Source organism: Zalophus californianus, chromosome 14 (assembly GCF_009762305.2).
Source record: "Zalophus californianus isolate mZalCal1 chromosome 14, mZalCal1.pri.v2, whole genome shotgun sequence".
In the NCBI taxonomy this organism is placed as follows: Eukaryota; Metazoa; Chordata; class Mammalia; order Carnivora; family Otariidae; genus Zalophus; species Zalophus californianus.
Window position 1 is genome coordinate 75,371,054 of NC_045608.1, and position 20,709 is coordinate 75,391,762.

At 36.8% G+C, this 20,709-nt stretch overlaps 1 protein-coding gene across 5 annotated transcripts in view; it reads left to right on the top strand.

Moving 5' to 3' along the window:
• Positions 1–20,709, top strand: part of WDR7 (WD repeat domain 7) — a 364,018-nt gene that overhangs the window by 39,730 nt on the left and 303,579 nt on the right. For all 5 annotated transcript variants that reach the window (XM_027577317.1, XM_027577315.2, XM_027577319.1 and 2 more), the window contains 9 exons: positions 264–342; positions 3,425–3,599; positions 6,115–6,191; positions 7,007–7,126; positions 10,725–10,870; positions 11,215–11,317; positions 13,695–13,827; positions 14,075–14,323; positions 15,079–15,299. In XM_027577317.1, coding sequence (XP_027433118.1) covers positions 264–342; positions 3,425–3,599; positions 6,115–6,191; positions 7,007–7,126; positions 10,725–10,870; positions 11,215–11,317; positions 13,695–13,827; positions 14,075–14,323; positions 15,079–15,299 — 1,303 coding nt within the window. The remainder of the gene's footprint in view (positions 1–263; positions 343–3,424; positions 3,600–6,114; positions 6,192–7,006; positions 7,127–10,724; positions 10,871–11,214; positions 11,318–13,694; positions 13,828–14,074; positions 14,324–15,078; positions 15,300–20,709) is intronic.

The following is a 20,709-nucleotide window of genomic DNA, read 5'->3' on the forward strand; positions in this document are numbered from 1 at the left end:
ACCAACCGAGAGGGAGCCAGGAAGTGCAGTCCTACCATGTGTTCAGAAAGAATGTGGATCTAGGTGGGGGTGGGGAGGTTGGAGGGGAGGTTGGGATGCTGAATGAGGACCAGAATTTTTCACAGACAGCAACAATGATTATACACTACTTTTCCCTGAAATATATCAGTTTTAATGAAAGATTAATTTTAAAGCACCGTGACAGAGTTTGACAGTACTTTTAAATATCAGATTTAAAGTTAGCTATTACTTTTGTTTTATAGAGAGATGTGTCTCTGGGACGTGAATGATGGCAGATGTATTGAGTTTACAAAATTAGCCTGCACACATACAGGTATACAGGTTAGTATCTATTTCCGTAACGGTTCAAGTCAGCACAACTTATTACAGGTTACAATTAAGTGTTTTTTAAACATTGAGCCTAAATTTTTGTATGAAAAATGGGTGGAGATGTAGTCTTCTTGTCCTGTTACTCAGTTGGGATAGTAAAAGTATTCCTCATCAGATGGTATAGTGGGGGCTGTATTAAGTAGAGGGGACTAATGGGGAAAGGTGGAGGCTAAGCCAGTTACCACTGCCACTTCTACTCTTTCTGGCCATCCTGATTACCCAAGTGAGAGCCCCTTTACAAGTTGGGTCATTCCTCTAGATCCTAAATAATGAATTCTCTCATGCTAAAGCCTTTATGATTCCATTCAAGCTTGACAAAAATTGACCCACTTTACAGATCATGTCCTGTTTATTACTTTGCAGTTGGTCCTTGGGTACATTTTTTTGACTTTCTAACTGTTGAAGAAATGACTATTTCATATTTCTGCCTTATACAAGAATTTACATACGAATTTATAGTTTCTGATGTCTATTCCTGGTATTCTTTCTTATTCTTTCATAATTGTCAAGTTTTTTGGTGCTTCAGTTTATGCATCATTTACTCTGTTGAATATTGGGAAAATCACAAGTCCATTGAAAATATGATTTATGTTCTCAATGGGGCAGGAGAGGGAAGAGAAGAGAACTAACTTTTACTGAGCACATATTATATAGGCATTTCTTTTATGGTGTTTCATTTAGTCCTCCCCACATCATTACAAATGAGATAGAAGTATACTATTTTACACAGAAGGAAGCTGAGACCCAGAGTGATTAAATGACTTGTCCCAGTCTCACAGTGAGTCATTCCTGGCGCCAGGATCCCAAATCAGGTTCATCTTTCTATTCTTTCAGTTACATCATACTGCCTCCCTCAAACAAATACAGTCGTTTATTGAGAAAGAAAACTTGTGCCAACACAAATTAGAAAAGCAATGGAAAATGTTTCAGGGTGAGATGGTGGTTTGTGTAATAAAGTCTTTTTTTTTTTTTTTTTTTTTTTTACTGTTTCTTACCCTCACAAAGGCCTTTTAAAAATTGCTTCTTCAGTGTTGTTAGAGTGTATGGGGCATATGTTACTTATTTTTTATCATATGATGAATCATCAAGGTTTATAGAGAGAAAATGGATAATAAATGATAATATAATTAGTGACTTTATTGATAATTTATTTAGTGTCTTGAACTCGTTGGATATAAACATTTTGACTGTTCTATAGTTCCATGATTTAGAAACTTTTGGTTTACATTTTAGGAAAAATTCTCTTTGTTTATTCAATATATTTTTAGTGCCCGTTCTTTCTCAGATCCTGTAATAGGTCCTGCATTTAACTTGGCAGCTGTCTCTAAGTAGATGCTCTTTGACAGGTTCACTAGTGTGGGACAGTTGTTTCCTGTGTGATCTTCACTCTCTCAGGTCCAAGAGCAAGTTGTTTGTATAAGCAGAAATGGTAAACCTTGGTGACACTGGCACTTACTGAAATCACAAGGAGATGCCAACTTATTAAATTATCACGGGGAGATCCCTTTTTAATATTTGGAAAAATTGTTTCTCCGTTCAGGATACTTTTTTTGCTAGTATGAAAATGTCTGGGGAGCTAAATTTAGTGGTCAGAAGATTATTTGGGAGCATAACTTTAAAGCAAAAGGTGGGAGGCATTTATCAGTCAAGGCTAGTAAAATATCCCTGCCCCCAGGAGAGAGTTCATCACTGACTGCAGTGCACGTGTCTCTCTGGGCTGGTGTCGGGTGGGTACTGACAGAGTTTGCTTCTCTGCACACATCTTCTCCTCCTCGACCCTCTTCTCCTTAGATGGGTCAGGGTTGTCTATGGTCACGTTATCATATGAGAGTGCCTGGCAGTCCCTGGAACCTCCAGGTTGTGTGTCCTGTTTTTTGGATCAACCTTCTAAGATCTAGAGATGCCCTGTGTGGTTGTCTGTGTTTTATTAGACCCCCCTCTTGGGTGCTACCTTGCCCTTAGTTAATGTGCTCGGTGATCAGTATTTATGTTTAAGAAGTTGTAATCCTTCTTATCAGGGTACCCCATAGTTGAGAGAAGATTGTATTCCTTCACACGCAATGTTGAGCCTTAGAACAGGACTGATTAGTGTGGGAGCAGACTGGACCAAGGTTCCTTAGTTATTTCCCCAATTGTGGAGTGGTTACAGCATTGCCCTTTGTGCTCAGTCTAGCTTGCCATCACGTGATTCGTGTAAGGTCCAATCCTTTGGGAACTAGTAGTCTGGTTGTTAGATGTCTTCACCTTCTAGTAATCCTCTAGGAGAATCATTCCACCTGGAGAGTCACTTTTTTTTTTTAAGCTAGCGGGAGACAGGTCAGTTGAGAAGTTGTTAGTCTTGTTTTGATAGTTATTCTTCCTCTGCTCTTTGGATGATGGAAACCCATCTTTTCCTTTTGAGTTATTCTTGGGATGAGTAACATGTAGATCATGATTGTGTTGGTTCTTCCTCTCTTTTTCTTCCACAAAGTATAAATATGCATTATGAGGATGATTTACATAGTTGTCTCATACTTTAGTCTGAAATAACACACTTAGGTTAATCAGAATTTGCTGCTTATAACATGTTTGAACAGCAGTCATCTTCTAAATTTTATTTGGTCATAACTAGTAATTATAAGCCTATCCCCACCTATTCCCATTCATCTAAAATTCATATTTTTGCTTTGCTTTGTGGAAAGATTCCTTTTGCTTTGATTTGTGAAGCTGGTATTATTGAGGTGTTTTATGAATTCATTCAACAATCCTGTTTTAGATGCTATAGGAGGATTAAAAATGAAGAATTACTGTGACTTCTCCAAAATAATTCAAAAGGGAGGATGTTAGGAAAAGAATAATTTTTGTTAGATATTTTGAAATATTAATGTAATTTGATGGATGTGTGTATATATACACAGACACCTATAATAGGTACCATATAGTACCTGTCTGGAAATATTACTGGAGAAATTGAGTTCCATAATAAGCTTGATGAGTGCTTGCGAATCAAGTCTCAGAAGTAAAGGAGAACATTTAAAACTCTTTTTCCTTTTAGTTTTACCAGTTTTCTGTTGGAAATCAGAGAGAAGGAAGGCTTTTATGCCATGGCCACTATCCTGAAATCCTCGTTGTGGATGCCACCAGCCTTGAGGTGTTATACTCCTTAGTATCAAAGATCTCTCCAGACTGGATTAGCTCCATGAGTATTATCCGATCCCACCGAACACAAGGTCAGTGTGTGGTGCCCTTTAGGGACTTTGGCACCCTGACATGATGGATAGTTTAACTGTAGAGTTCTGTATCATATATGGTATATTTCATAAGCATAAAACATAGGTAAGAAGTTTGAGGGAAGTAATGGGGGCATCTGTGGTTGGCTAAGTTGGTGGGGGGCAGATCAAGAAGGGCCTTGTGTGCTAGCTAGGGAATTTGAGTTTCGTCCTGTAGATCAGGGGTTGGTAGACTTGTACTATAAGGGACCACATACTAAATATTCTAGGTTTTGCAGTCCACGTGATCTGTGTTTCAACTACTACGTTCTGCCAATGTAGCACAAAAGCACATAGTATGGAAGTGAATGAGCCTGTCTGTGTTCTAATAAAACGTTATTTATAAAAAACTGCCGGTGGGCTGGATTTGATCCATGAGTTGTGGCTTTCTGGCCCTTGCTATAGATGTTGGATGGTCTCTGGTAAGAAACCTTGAAGGGACTTATGTTTTATTTTATTCTTTTAAAGATTTTATTTATTTGTGAGAGAGAGAGAGCGACCATGGCCGGTGGGGGGGCGCGGTATGAGTAGAGGGAGAGGGAGAAGCAGGCTCCCTGCTGAGCAGGGAGCCTGATGCAGGGGCTCCATCCCAGAACCCTGGGATTATGACCTGAGCCGAAGGCAGACCCTCAACCAACTGAGCCACCCAGGCACCCTGGGACTTGGTTTTAAGCATCACTTTGGTGGCATTGTTGAGAATGGTTTAGATGGGAGATGATTTTAATACCCCAACCGAGAGTGGTGCAGGTCTGAGGTCCAGCAGTGGTTGTGGAAACAGTGGATGGGTTTGCAGCACTTTCCAAGGGCTCATCTGCTGAGTATTGATTCTGAAGTTTGTTAATAGGTATTAGTGAAAAAGGAGGGTTCTGTGGTCAAATATATTTGGGAGATGTTCAGTGAAATAAAATTGAACAGACTTCTTTAATCTGGGACCTTCTTAAATAGAGGCTTTTTAATGCCTATTAGAGAATTACTGCTTTATTCAAGAGCATAGCAGTGAAAAAGAGATTCCACTTCATTTTCCAGGCAATGGGGAACTCATTATTAGCATGTTCACCTGTAATCTTAGTCATAGTCAATGTTTTCTTTAAAAAAGGACTATATTTTTGATAAGCAGTTTGTACATTTTGAATTTTTACAGTATTTCCATATGAGATACACATGTACTCTTATCAGAATAGGATAGAATGTCACTGATGAAAACTTCTATGCTGTGCATGCAATTCTAAATGTTATCAGTTTATAATCTTGCAAGCATATGTAATTTTTAATCTGCATTTACCGTATTCTAGTCTTTGGATATTTGAGAATTTTAGCTATATTGGTATGTTCCACTTTTACTATAAATTGACAGATTTGTGAGCAGTTGTTAGTGTCTGCATACAGGCTCATGACTTGTAATCTCTGCGTTCCAGTGCCTTACGTTGTCTGGAGAACTCTGTAATACGACAAGGGTTTTATTTAAGGACAGCAAACGGTTCTTTTTAATAATAGTAATAACCCATCTTGATTGACATGCTGAGTGCTATACCTGTTTTTTGTTTGTTTTTTTCTTGAGATTTTATTTATTTGAGAGAGAGAGTGAGAGAGAGCATGAGAAGGGAGAGGGTCAGAGGGAGAAGCAGACTCCCGCCGAGCAGGGAGCCTGATGTGGGACTCGATCCCGGGACTCCGGGACCATGACCTGAGGCAAAGGCAGTTGCCCAACCACTGAGCCACCTAGACGCCCCCTGTGCTGTGTCTTGATTCTCATAGCAACCCATTAAGCTAGGTACCATTGTTACTCATTTGTATTTGCTTACAGATAAGCAAGTTGAATTTAAGACAAGTTAGTTAAGTTATTCACAGTTCATCGGTTAGTTAGTGAAGAGAATGAGGTTTCCACATATATCTCCCTCACTCTGGAGCCCGCATGAGACTGCTCCCAGTGTCTCTGCTCTCAGAGTTTCTTGTATGTTACCATGGCACTGTGACTGCTTCCTTACCTGCAGCCTATGCATTTCCTTTTTAGATCATGTCTTCTCTTGATCACAGTCTATAGAGGGTGTAATGTACCATAAAATGTCTAGAAGGCAGGCAAAGTAGGTGGGACATTGGGGAAATGAGTGTCTTCAAGAAATAAAGTGAGTGTGCTCACCCATGATAAATAATTAAAAGTTGTGAATTTTGAAGAATAAAAATTCTTTGTTAAATCATCAAGTAATCATGGTGATCAGGAACATTTGAAATTATTAAAAATTGGTTGATTAGAAATAAAAACATTCAAGTAGCTGCAAACAACTTTTCCTTGAATTGCAAATTTGTGGTCTATTATGTTTCAAAATCTGGCTTTTGTTATTTCATGAAATATAGAATTATGCTTTTATGCCAATTGAGAATAATTATTACTTAATTTCATTAATGCAAACCATGTTACTATTTAGAAAGAAAGTGTATTATGTTTGTAACCTTGGCTTCTTGGTCCCTCTCGACTTAGAGGACACTGTGGTCGCACTCTCAGTGACGGGCATCTTGAAGGTGTGGATTGTTACCTCTGAAATAAGTGGCATGCAGGTGAGACAGATGTTCTGTTCTTACAGAGTCTTCAATTTTAGCGATGATAGGCCCCCTCCCTTTTTTTCCTAAAGGGCCAGGAGAAAGCTATTCTTTTTCGAGAGCCTTATTGACATAGTATTAGAACATCCCCTAGTATGCTGTCTCTGTAAGTGTATTGTTTTTCACTTTTGATGGCAGGCATCTGCTCTGTCAAGGATATGAAATAGAGAAACATACTGTAGAGGATATAAAGTAGAGAAACACAGAAGAGCTGGGATTTTCCTCAGTTGCCTCTATTAAAGTTAAAAGATAGTTTACTTGAGGGAAGAAAATAAAGCAAACACAAAAAGTATATAAAGCCAATTTTAGTTCTCTGTTCTTTGGGCTTGAATTCCTTGTAATTCTGTCAATAAGGAACGGCAGATCAGTATTTTAAGTATTGATGCTAATCTCTTCAGCTAGTCAATTTTTACACACTGTATTTGGGGGAGGACCTGGAGGAATTGATCTTTTTTTTTTTTTTTTAACCTAGAAGGACATAGAGAATTGAGGATTGACTCAAACTTTTATCATCTGTTATTGCCACAATGTTGACACTCTGATTCTTCTCAGTATTTCATTCTTGAGTAGCTTTGTAGCAAAGACATTGTGCCCGGATGTGTTTGGAGTGTAGTTTTGCTGCTTTTTATTACCTTGGTTCTCACATGAGAGGCTAAAATGATGAATATATCAAGTGATGTCTTTCTTCCATTTTCTTTATTTTTATCGCTGTATGATAATTTTAATCAACAACCAAACCATTCCTAACGTTTTACGTATCTTTCTCTTTTCAGGATACTGAGCCAATATTTGAGGAGGAATCCAAACCGATTTATTGTCAGAATTGCCAAAGCATTTCTTTTTGTGCATTCACACAAAGGTCACTTTTGGTTGTGTGCTCCAAGTATTGGAGGGTAAGATAACTACTAAGTAAGAAGCTATATTTTTACCCTTCAAGGTGTTGGTTTATCAGACTTCAAAGATAATTATAAGGAAGAGCTTGGTGCAAGAATATTTTAACCCTTTGGAATTCTTACGTGATTTTGATATCACATTTGTAGGTGTTGGGATTTAGTTGTATATCGTTAACCTTTTTTGTTCTGGGCTATAGAATGATTCAGTTAATGATTATTATCCCATTGATCTTAATGTCTACCTTTTGCTACTGTTTCAGTCATTATTTCCTCAGTACAACATAAGCAGTGGTGTTGAATTTTCTGCAGGTTGACCTATATTTGTAGTTTGTTGTTATTCCCGATTGCCATTCTGTTCTGACTTCTTGGATTTGGGAAGGTCTTCCTACATCACTTGAGAGCTAATGACCGAAGGATTATATTACTTCGACATTGCCAGACTTCAGTATTTCTATAATAGAAAAAGGACCAGCATGTTTTGACCACTTGTGGGCTAGCATATTTTTCAAAGCTTTCCATGTATTATTTCTTTTAATCCTCACAACTCTCTGAGGGGAGGTGTATCAGTTACGTAATCCTGCATAACAGATTACTCCAAAATTTAGCAGGTTTTTAAAACAATAAACGTGTGTCAGTCGCCCTCTGGTTCATGTATCACAATCCCTGCTGTGGGTTGGGAATGCGAGCACAGCTTAGCTGGGTGCCTCTGGCTCAGGGTCTCCACAGGCTACAGTCAGGGTGTGAGCCAGGGCCACAGTCTCCTGGTAGGAGTCACCTAGGGTGGGTCTGCTTGCAAGCTTAACTCACTTGGTGGTTGGCAGGCTTTACGTCCAGCTGACTGTTGGCTGGACACATTAGTTTCTTGCCATCTGGGCCTCGCACAGCCTGGGAACGGTCTTCTTTCAGAGTAGTAAGCAAGCAAGAGAAGTTGTAGCCCTGATCCACCTAATCTTGGGACCGCAGTCTCATCACTTCTCCCACAGTCCGTTGTCTAGAAACGTCACAAAATCCCACACTCGGGAGAGGATTACAGAAGGGTATGAATACCAGGTCGGGGCAGTCGTAGAGCCTGCTGGCTACAGCAGGAACTGTTACTTTCCTCATTTTGCAGATGAGGCACCTGAGGCAGAGGGAACACACAAAACTCGACTCAGGTTATACAGGTGGTTGTGGCGGTGCTGGGCTACGGCTCCAGCAGCCTGACTGCAGCACCCGCCCTCCTCACTGCCGTGGGATACTGCCTCAGAGGGCACGGGCTTTGCGGTGACAGGCCTGACTGGCGCAGGAGGCAACACCTTAACCTTATCCTTGCCACTGCTACTGTTTGGGAATAGGACTAGAGAGGAGAAGCTAGCAGCTGCTGTTACAGTGAGCTACATGGGATCCTTCCTTTGTCTTAAAATTTATAGCACATGCAAATAGTAATAAAATCAGGGAGCAAGAGGACACACTGAAAAGTACGCATCCTTTCCCTTCCCCTCCCCAGGGGCAGCATCTAATACCAGTTTCTTGTGTGTTCATAATAAGCATTTTAAAAACATTGAGACCAGAACAAAAAGACAATCCAATAGGAAAAGGGACAAAAATGTTTCATAAAAGAAAGCTGGTGGCTAACAAATGCATAGAAAGGTGCTCAGCTTCATTAATCATCAGGGAAATGCATAGTATTTTATTTGTTGATTGATTGATTGATTGATTTAAGATGATTTATTGACAGAGAGAGACACAGCGAGAGAGGGAACACAAGCAGGGGGCGTGGGAGAAGGAGAAGCAGGCTTCCCGCCGAGCAGGGAGCCCGATGTGGGGCTCGATCCCAGGACCCTGAGAGCATGACCTGAGCCGAAGGCAGACGCTTAACGACTGAGCCACCCAGGCGCCCCAGAGAAATGCATAGTAAAACAACACTAAGATAGTAGTACTGACTGAATAGAATGAGTTTTCCAAATACTTATTGCCAAAAAGAAGTTTTCTATTTTAAGTGGTTAGATTATCATCTTTTATGGGTTCTAACAGTTTGTTAGATGATCTAAAGGGCCCATCACAAGCTGAGATTCCTAATATTTGTATAATTTTACTTTATATACCTTCGAATATTTAATCTGGAATTTATTTTGTATAAATTGCAAGGTGTAGATCCAATTTTATCTTTATTCCACGTGGACCCCCGGTTCCTGATGCCATTTGTTGAATAATTCACTTTTCTATTGTTGTGCCTTTATAATATATTCTATTCCTGTAATTACTGGAATCTTTCTGAACTTGTTGATTTTTCTGTTTATGCATCAGTACTGTATTGTTTTATTTTCTGTAAGCTTTATAATTTGTTTTCATAGATAATAAGGCTGGAGGGTGGTCTCCATTCTTTCTTAGACTTGTCTTGGCTATTGTAGTGTTAATGTAATAAATGATAAATATAGCAAATCATGGTAAATTTGGCTAGGATTTGTTTTAATTTTGAAAAGGCTCTTGTATAAACAGTTTGATTGCTTTTTATTTAAAGAAAACTAAAATAAAAATTCTGACCCAATTGAATTTTTTAGCATTGTAGAATGTACTTTTACCAGTTATTAAGAGTGGTAGAAAAATTCTTCTAGGAATTATGAGATCAGGGTTTTTAGTCCTAGCTTTAGCACTTACTGGACATGGGACCTTGAGCTGGTGATGTAACCCTTATTTATGTCAGTTTGCCATCTGTAAAATGGGATAGCAGTTAATCCTGCAGTCCTTCTAAGGCTCATGTGAGATAATGATGTGAAGGGACTTTGTAAACATTGATGTGCCTTACAGGTACAAAGCTCCAGATAGCCTGTGTTGCTGATGAAATTTTAGGGACTTGACTTTTGGAGGGTTGTGTGGGGGACTTTTATACGTGAGAATTATTAAATAATAAAACTGAGTCTTTTAACTTTCTATTTACGGTACTTCAGTCCCTGAATGAAATAAAGTAAGGTCATTCCCATATTGATAAAGAGATATTCTGATGTCTGAGTTTGTTAGAAATATTGTTACTGAACATAGAAATAAAACAGGAGTCATAACCATGCATTCTAGAGGCTGGTTCCCTACGACTTGGAATTCTTTGATGGAACATTCCTCCCTTTAGATAAAAAAGGCTAAGGATTCCCTGTCCCTATGTAAGGCAGCACGCCTGCTCCACTTGTCATATGCCTGACTGCTGAGAGGCACACAGCTGGGGACCTAGTTGTGTTTTCCCTGGTGAAGGTGACGGAGCCCTAGGGCTCTCTGACACAATGTCTTTAACTTGAGGTAGTGAATTTTAAAGGCCTGAGCTTGGTAAATATATTTCCAGAAGTTTTGTTTTGTTTTTAGTCTTTTTTTTTTTTTAAGATTTTATTTATTAGAGAGAGAGAGTGAGAGAGAGCACGAGCAGGGGGCAGAGAGAGAAGCAGGCTCCCCGTGGAGCAGGGAGCCCGATGCAGGATTCGATCCCAGGACCCTGGGATCATGACCTGAGCCAAAGGCAGACACATAACTGACTGAGCCACCCAGGTGTCCTGTGTTTTTAGTTTAAATGTCACTGTATCTTACTTAAATGACACCAACATGGATTAGATTGCGAATTTCTTGTTCCTTGTAGGTTTTTGATGCTGGAGACTATTCCTTGCTGTGTTCAGGTCCTAGTGAAAATGGACAGACGTGGACTGGAGGTGACTTTGTATCAGCAGATAAAGTAATCATTTGGACTGAAAATGGGCAAAGTTATATTTACAAACTACCTGCCAGGTATTCAATCAATAATAAGTTAGGACTTTAATCAAAGCAAAAGAGTCTGAATTCAGGGTATAACTTGAATGTATGAAAATGTTTAAAGTATAAATGATTTTAGGTAAAAAACTTCAAAACTTCTTAAGTTAGATTTATAATTCCAGTTTAACTTCTAAGTACAAAAATTAGGTGGGTCCTTATTTGAAGTAGGGTATTTTAATGACAATTTAATGCCTACATTAAATTAACTGTAATTTGAAAATCCGTATTTTGTCCATTGTCCAAAAAATCCTCCTCATATGGTATGATAAAATATTTAATGCCAGTATTTTAATTGAATGTTATATTTTTCTCATTTTCAGTTGCCTTCCAGCTAGTGATTCATTCCGCAGTGATGTGGGGAAAGCAGTTGAAAATTTAATTCCTCCTGTACAACATAGCCTCTTGGATCGAACAGATAAAGAGGTAAAATTCTTCAGGTATCATTTATAATTGATAGTGACATTGAAAATTTTTCACAACTGCATTTATCAGTGTCTTTTGGTAGCTAAGAATTTGAAAGATTCAGGGCAGTGTTAAATGTCATAAAACATTTTGACATGGTCAATTATAAGCACAGTTCTAAAATTTGCATATCTTAATCATATAATATGCTTTAGTGTTCACATTTCTCCTAGAATACAGATGATCTTATACTGATTACATAGTGGAAATGACTTTTTGGTAAAATATTGATGGCATAAATTTATGCTGTAATGCAATTGTAAACAAAGTGACAGGTATAATTTTAGGAGGGCAAAGGTAATCATGGAATACTGCCCATCAGTAACAGGTCATTACTTGGATAAGGCCTTGCAGTATATCCCCCAAATCATATAGCGTTTTAAATTATCAGGCATTAGAAATAAAGAATAAAAGAAATTTTTCTCTATAAAAACCAAAGTTTATTATGATTTCTTTTTTTTTTAAGATTTTATTTATTTATTTGAGACAGTGAGTGAGAGAGCAGGAGCAGGGGAGCAGAGGGAGAGGGAGAAGCACGCTCCCCACCGAGCAGGGAGCCTGACATGGGGCTCGATCCCAGGACTCCAAGATCACGACCGGAGCCGAAGGCAGATGCTTAATCAGCTGAGCCACCTAGATGCCCCTGACGTCTAAAAACCTACTTAATATCAATTTAGAATTGAAATGCAATGGCACTTAGTACTAGGTTTTCATCCTTATATTTTTTGAGCATTAAGGACAAAGCTTTGGTTTTGGAAGTAAAGTTTCCTTTACTTATATTCTGGGTTTGCACACCTTTTTCATTTTGAACTTTTTGTTCCATCTTTATGTGAGGGAATGGTGAGGGGAAGGGAATTTCTTTTTTTAATATTTTAAATTTACAGAATTTCTGCATCTCTGTACAGTTAAGATGCTCTATGACCTATCCTTTATTCTCCTAACTTGAACACCTCCTTCTCCAAACAGTCACTTCCAGGTAAACTAAGGGATAATGACTTGTATAAAAAACATAGATAAAACAAAGCAAAACAAAGTACATACTATGTTTTTTAAAATACCAGCTCCCCAATATGTTTTAAGTTAAGATACATGTGTTATATGGTATGAGATACTCACACTGTGGAATATGGAATATTGGTTATTATAGCTGCTGTAGCAACTTCTCCATGTTAGGGATATTGTTTATCAGTTACAACATTAATTTTTCTCTACTTTAGAAAACTGTTTATCAGTTACAACATGTCATTTACAACATGAATGACAACATCCATTTATCAGTTACAACAATAAAGTAATTTTCCGACTTTAAGTTAAATCACATAATTGATTATGCTTAATATATATAGTTTCTATAGGCTAGTGATTTTTTTAGAAACAACTAACACCAAATACAGTAATTAGATTGTTAACTATAATTGTCAAAACTGAAATATATTTTTTTCTGCTTTTCAGGATAAGATTCTATGCTTTAATATTCAGGCACCTGTGAATTGATAATCTAAACTTTATAATTTTTTGAGCCCACCCCTATTTAGTATTTTCAAATAAGTGATATCACTGAAGGCATAAAAGCAGAAAAATAATTTGTTTTAAAAGAAAGTATACACAAGAGCCTGATGAATGGTTTTTGTTCCTAGTGGTTTATAGTTAACATATCAGGCTAGGTTCAAATTGATTATGTAAATGTGACCAAGTAAAATGTCATGTTATTAGTTGAAAATAAACTGCTTAAAAAAAATGGAGTCTTCTACTTGTATAATCTTGGTCGTTTAATTTTGCTGCTACTCCTAGTGACTGATCAGGAATGGGCAGAAAGCTAGGATTAGCTAGTTCTCCCCTTTAGACCTTTAAAGTGGAGACTTTTATTTTTGGTAAAGGGTGGTATATCTTTGTATTAATTATTTAATAGGAGACAAATAAATTGCATTGTTGTGGTGAGAGAAAGAATATAAATACTAATTTTAGAGAAAGACTATAAATGTAGTTTTCATTTCTTTGCATATTTGTATTTTATTGGACTTGAATATTAGTTGACATGTAATTAATGCTATAAAATTACATTAAAGTATTGTTGAAGACTCATGCTATAAACACTTTTTTTTTTACTCTGTTCTGAGGCAGAGTACTTAACATCCTTATCTGAAAAATGTTAATATGTAAAATATTTTGATTAAAAAGGTAGCTAAGGGGCACCAGGCTGGCTCAGTTGGTAGAACATGCGATTCTTGATCTCAGGATCATGAGTTCAAGCCCCATGTTGGGTGTAGAGATTATCTAAAAATAAATAAATAAAGGACAACTAAAAATATTTGAACAGTTTTTTTTTTTCTTTTGGCAGTTGCTAATTTGTCCTCCTGTTACTCGGTTTTTCTATGGATTCAAGGAACACCTCCACAAACTATTAATTCAAGGTGATTCTTCAGGAAGATTGAATATTTGGAACATATCAGACACACCTGATAAACAGGAAGGTAAAGAAGATAGTAATAAATCATGTGCAGCAATATCTTAATTCTTTTAATTTAGCAACCTAAATACTAACCACTGCATAATAAATTCATAATGTACATATGTCATTGTATTCTTCTTAGAATTATAGTTTGTGACAGTTCTTTGATATGTATTACTGAATCAACCGTAAGTACATTTATTTTAATGTTTAATTTTTTTCTAACATGGACAATTTTTTTTTTTTAATACAAAACAAAACCTCTACAGAACTGAAAATGACAACTTCTGTTAGTTTGCAAGAGGCATTTGATAAACTGAATCCTTGTCCTGCTGGAATTATAGATCAGCTGAGTGTGATTCCCAGTAGTAATGAACCTCTTAAAGTAACCGCAAGTGTGTACATACCAGCACATGGACGACTTGTCTGTGGCCGTGAGGATGGAAGCATCATCATTGTGCCTGCCACACAGACAGCCATTGTACAGCTGCTGCAAGGGGAACACATGCTCCGAAGAGGTATACTGAAGATCTGCCAATGTCTAACATGTTTTGAGAACTCTGTAACCATGACATTGACAGTATTTGCCCTCTTTGTTTGTAACAAGTACAATGAATTAGCTTAGTTGTTAGTGTGCTAGGAGTTGGTAGAATTTAATGCCAGTGCAGGTAAGGAATACTTAGTACCTATTATTGGAATATATACCATGTAATGATTATATGTAAGAAGTATCTGATTTTACCTCTTGATATATAATAGTTTCATTTATTATTAGTTATCTCTATAGCTTACTAAGTAATTACCATGTTATCGGTAATACTGCCAGTCTTAGAACAACACTGTCCAGTAGAAATATGTATATATAACAGTATGTGATTTTCTATATTCACATTAATGTAAAAGTGAAGCAGATGAAATCAATTTTAATAATCTGTTTTATATAACTCAATATAGCAAAACTATTTTCAACTTGTAGAATTGAATAAAATTTCAGGTTTACAATATAAAATCAATTGCAGTCAATATAAAAAATTACAAATGAGGTATGTTACATTACTTTTTTGGGCTAAATCTCTGAAACCTCCTCTGTATTTTACAGCACATATGAGTCAGCGGTAGCTACTGTATTGGACAGAGTATTTTAGAAGATAAAATTAGAAGTTTTTTCTATGATAAAATTTATAGCTATTCTGACAATTCATGTTTGCTTTTATTTGTTGAAACTTTGTAAGACTTTAATTTTCCCATTTTAAATCCAAAACCTTATTCACAGGTTGGCCACCTCACAGAACCCTCCGCGGTCATCGGAACAAAGTCACATGTTTGCTATATCCTCATCAGGTCTCAGCTCGTTATGACCAAAGATATCTGATATCTGGAGGCGTGGATTTTTCAGTCATAATTTGGGACATATTTTCTGGAGAAATGAAACATATCTTCTGTGTGCATGGTGGTGAGATTACTCAGCTTCTAGTTCCACCTGAAAACTGTAGTGTAAGTTCACCATAAAGATTATTTTATTGTGGTAGCTATGAGTTATATTGCTATCAGGAATAGAATCTAGAGTAACTTCAAGGAAATGTGACGAAAGAATTAACAAAACTCTTTCAATTTTAAAACTAGATAATGTGAATATATAATATTTAAGCAAAATTATAATTATTTACTATTGAGCACAGAAATAGAAGATGCACATTCTTGTTTTTTCCTGTTACTTCTAAATAGTATGGCTTGTCTCTGAAACATAGTAGCAGTTTAGAATATGTTTATTGAAGTTTCAATTTTCCATTTTAAAGTAGTTTTAATATTCACAAAGATATTCTGCAGTCTCATTATTTTCAGCTTTATCTGAGCAAAAAGTTAGTGAATGTATACTTTGGTAGAGGCAAAATACTTACCAATACTTCTTAATAGTGTTTGTTTAAATAAACACTGTAACAAGGGAAAGTATAACAGTCACTGATAATGATTTTGGAAAATTTTGTACATACTTTTGTGAAAGCAGATTGCTTTCTTACTGATGGGTGTGTAGTGATATTAAAAAGCCAGTTTAGGAATATGAGGCTTGAGGAGGCTTTAGGACTGCTAAGTAACAGACCCATAATTTTTTCTTCATAATTTCTTTTACTGTTTGTTAATCTTGAACTTTTTCTTGTGATTAGCCAACTTTGTGTGCACAATCACTGTTTCCCAGCATTCGCATATGTGTGCATGTGCGTACTAACACACACACACACTGTTGTCTTATACACAGGTTTCATGTTTATCAAAATCCCTTCAGCTTTACAAGTTATGGTCTTACTGAAATGGAAAAGCATTTTACTTGTGTATCTGATGCAGTGTTCACAAGGTGTTTCATTTCAGAACCCAAGAAATTTACTTGGTCTTCCTGCTTAGTTACTTAATCTTCCTGATAATGTATTTTATCTGCTGTGTTCTGCCAGAGCTAGATTTTGTTTGATTTGATATTGGTGATGTTGTAGGAGGTCCTAGTGACAGTTGTCTTTTTCTTTTTTCTGCCAGACTTGAAATTTTTTTTTTTATTTCTAAAGATTTATTTATTTGTTTATTTATTTATTAGAGGGAGCGAGAGCTGGAGTGGCGGGAGGGGCAGAGGGAGAGGGAAAGAGAGAATCCTCAAGCAGACTTCCCACTGAGCATGGAGCTGGATGTGGGGCTGGATCCTAGGACCCTGAGATCATGACCTGAGCTGAAATCAAGAGTCGAAATCCAGAGCGGCTGCTCAACTAATTGAGCTACTCGGGTGCTCCCAAATTCAGGTTCTTAATCATTCTCTTCCTTCTTTCTTCTTCCCGCCCTTTCCTTTCTTTTCAAATTGGTTGTTAGTCTTTTATCTCCATCACTGTAAACAGTTGCTGTATGTTTATTTAAACAACCAATCTTATGTCTATTTTAGTGAAACATACCATCATAATTGCACTTGTGAGTTATAGCGCTGTTACAACCTGTCCTGAACCTCATTTTACAGTAGTTATGCCCTATAGTGAAACATGAGAATTTTTGTTGTTATATAAAATATTAGAGAAATATATAGAGATTTTTGTTATGTAAAATATTAGAGAAATATATATTTTAAATTATAAATATGACTAAAAGTAAAGTTTGGAGTGGTTTACATAAGATCATGTTTTCTGTTTGAACCTACATTAATATGTACTTTTTTTAGTTTATATGTTTGTATGAGAGCATTCTTTGGTTTTTTTTTTAAAAACTTCAAGTAGAGGGGCACCTGGGTGGCTCAGTAGGTTAAGTGCCTGCCTTCGGCTCAGGTCATAATCTCAGGGTCCTGGGATCGAGCTGCACATCAGGCTCCCCACTAAGTGGGAAGTCTGCTTCTCCCTCTACCTCTGCCTGCCACTCCCCTTGCTTGTGCAGTCTTTCTGTCAAATAAATAAAATCTTTAAAGTGGATATATAATATAATAATTTTTTTTGATCAGTTGCATTTAGAAACGATTTTAATGGACCTAGTAAACATGTGCAGCTACATACGGAATGGGCTCCTGACTAGACAAGGGGCTGGCCCAGGTGCTAGTTGCCTGGCTAATAGGAGGAAGAAAGACACAGACAAGGAAGTGTGGTACTTGGAAAATAATGTATGACTTATAATTTACTTAGAGACTTAATGATAGAAATTCTCTTGTTTTTAATTGACATTCAAAAATATGGGTGGCTCAGTCGGTTAAGCGTCTACCTTCGGCTCAGGTCATGATCCCAGGGTCCTGGGATCAAGTCCCACATCAGGCTCCCTGCTCAGCGGGGAGTCTACTTCTCCTTCTGCCCCTTCCCCCGCTTGTGCTCACTTGCTCTCTCTCACTGTCTTGCAAAAAAAAAATACCAATTAAAACAAACTTGCTTTTAGCTTTGTGATAATTTAACAAGTAGTGACTGCCTGGTTAATAACCTTTTCATTTAGCTGGTGGTTTTAGGGGCATCAACTAATGTGTCGAAAGGTCAGAGAGCCTAAGTGATTAATAAAAAGCTAAGAATTTGATATTTGCTAAATGTTTAGCAAATGACTGTCTTGCTGAGGTTAGAGTTAATGACATATGAAGGGTCCAGTGCTCGGGTTGTCCCTTTCATAAATTGATCTAGTGTCATTTTCTTTTAGCAGAAACTATTTTTAAAATTGTGATCTGATCATTGGAAGATTATAAGTATTTAACAAACATAGTGATTAAAGATAAATATTGAGGGGCGCCTGGGTGGGTCATTCGGTTGAGCGGCTGCCTTTGGCTCAGGTCATGATCGCGGGGTCCTGGGATTGAGCCCCACATCGGGCTCCTTGCTCAGCATGGAGTCTACTTCTCCCCTGCCTGCTATTCCCCCTGCTGTGCTTGCTCTGTGTCTCTCTCTCTCTCTCTCTCTCGCTTGCTCTCTCTGTGTCAAATAAACAAAAAATCTTAAAAAAAAAAAGATAAATATTGAAAAGTTTGTTATCTGCTTTTTGGATTAGAATAGAGTTTTGGTTTTTCTCTTAGGTAGAATCAGAAAGTTGAGTTTTGCCTTCTTGCAATTTTTTTTTCAGGAAAAGGTGTCCTAAAACAGAGGTATGTTAGTTATGTTTCAAAATTTACTTAAATTATAATCAAGAATGTATAAGATTGATGATTTTTCCTTTATTTTGTAGTCATTTTGTGTTTACCAACATATAGGTTTTAAGTACTAAGCGAATCCTTGTGCCTTAGCTTAGGGAGACAGCGAAGAAGGAATGAGATCCTATCTGTAGGTAGAAGGATGCTGCAGGCAGCTCTAAGGCAGATGGTATGCTCCTTCACAACTCCACATACATGTCTTCAGGAAACTGAAGTAAAATGACTTAAATAGTATCTGAATTATACAACATAGTGTACAATTCTATACCGTTTTTGTTTGTCATTCCAAGTTGTGTTTATTGTTTTTAAAAGAGTGGTTTTCACTTTGTGTATTGCTATTCAGAAGTTAAAACTCTCGGGAAGTTTTAATAGGATTCAAATTTAAAGTGGAACCCTTATATTATTACTAAAATATTAGATTGCCACTTTAAATATTCATATAGAATACTTTTTAGGAAAATCTGTTTTAAAAATAGGCTTGCTAAAATTTTGAGTTTTTAAATTTTAACTTTTCGTCTGCACTGACAATATTGCTTACTGTTGTGTCTTAAAATTATTTTATAAATAGGTATACAAAATACAAAAGGTATTAAATCTTATTAGCGAAAAGCAATTCTCCCTTCTCCCCTGTTCTCCAGCTGTGTGGTTCCCTTAACTTGGTGTGCAATATCTTGGAATCCTTCAGAGATTTTCAATTTCTGAAGTTTTAATACTTTAGAAATGTAGCACCTTAGCTAAATCTTATTCTAATAACTGAGAAATTTAAGCAATGTAGAATGGTTAGAGATAGAATGCTTTCTACAATTTGGGTAGCTGTCGGAGTTAGGCTTTGGTAAATTTACAAAATCTGAACTGTAGGCTAGGGAGGCCAAAGCCTGAACCAAATCCCCGGGCAGTTTGCAGAAGAGCGCTCTTGAAAGGGAGGGCAGATTTCTTAAGGCTTCTGGAGCACTGCAGCAGGAAATTGCCTCCAAGTCTCTGGCGTTAGGATTAGTAGTTCCAGTCAAGGATGATCTGACCTCTTCCCTTCACCGCCATGTCAGCTTCCCCTCTTATTCATCATTCTTTTTTTTTTTTTTTTTTTTACGATAGCTTCCAGTATGAAGGATTCCACTCTCCAAGATCCAGGAACATTTTCTTTTATTTCCACATATTTTAATTTTGGAGAAAGAAACTAGACTTTGAAAAAAAGACTAAGAAAATAATTTTAAAATGTCAGGAATGCTTTAAAAAAACATTTTCCCTAATAAACCAGACAGAGATTATTGACAGACATGAAAATGCAGAAATTAAAAATTAACTCTAGTGACCCAGTGGAATATTTCTTACCTGTAGAATGGTACCGATGTCTTTGCATGGAGCTATCCACGTTTCCTCGTTGACCTGTACGTGCCACAGGTGGCTGCACTTAGAAGTACAGCCTGTGACATGGAGCTTTTGTGTGTGTGACACAATAAGATACCGTCTCTTTACGTTTAAAAAACACACAAGTCCATACTGTGTATTTATGGATGCATGCGTAGGTAGAAAAATTATTAAAATTGAACTGGAAAGAGAAGTACCACATTCACATTCTGCTTTGCTTTGGGAGTGGGGGGAATGCATATGGAAGGGAACAAAAAAGCGACTTTGTTAAGTTTTATGTTTTACTTACTTTTAATAAATATATATTTATATTTATTTCCCTCATTGGCATGGATGACTGGACTATCAGATGTGTTCTGCTAGTAGAACTTTATTCAAAATGGAATTTTTGGAAAATGTTTCCAAATAAATTTAGTACCAGTAATATATATATTTCTTTATGTGAGCATATAGACTAATTTCTTTAATAGATTACTTAAAATATGATTACTTTTCATTTATTTTATCTTACTAAACTTGTATTATCACATAATCTCCAAAAGTATCCAGAAGGGGGCAGCATGGGTGTGTGAAAACCGGAATGCCAGGTATCTAACCTGTGTGTGCCTTCACTTGACAGTGTTAAAGCCCCAGCTCTTGGAGACAGATATGATAACATGAATGGTGGATGTGGCTATACGTATGCTAGCATAGCTGATGTTCAAAGCCATTAAGAACAATTAGCAAATTGGGTTTCTTTTTAATATAGTGTCCTTTTTAAAAAAGTACCTAAAGTTTTTGCCTGAATTAGCTCTTACCTCATCTTTTTGAATTTGGGCTTTTTTACTAATTTGAGTGTTACATTTAAAAAGCAGTGTTTATAATTATGATATGGTCTCTGAAGCCAAGCAGAATAAACTTTGGTGGGTACAAATCAAGCAAAAC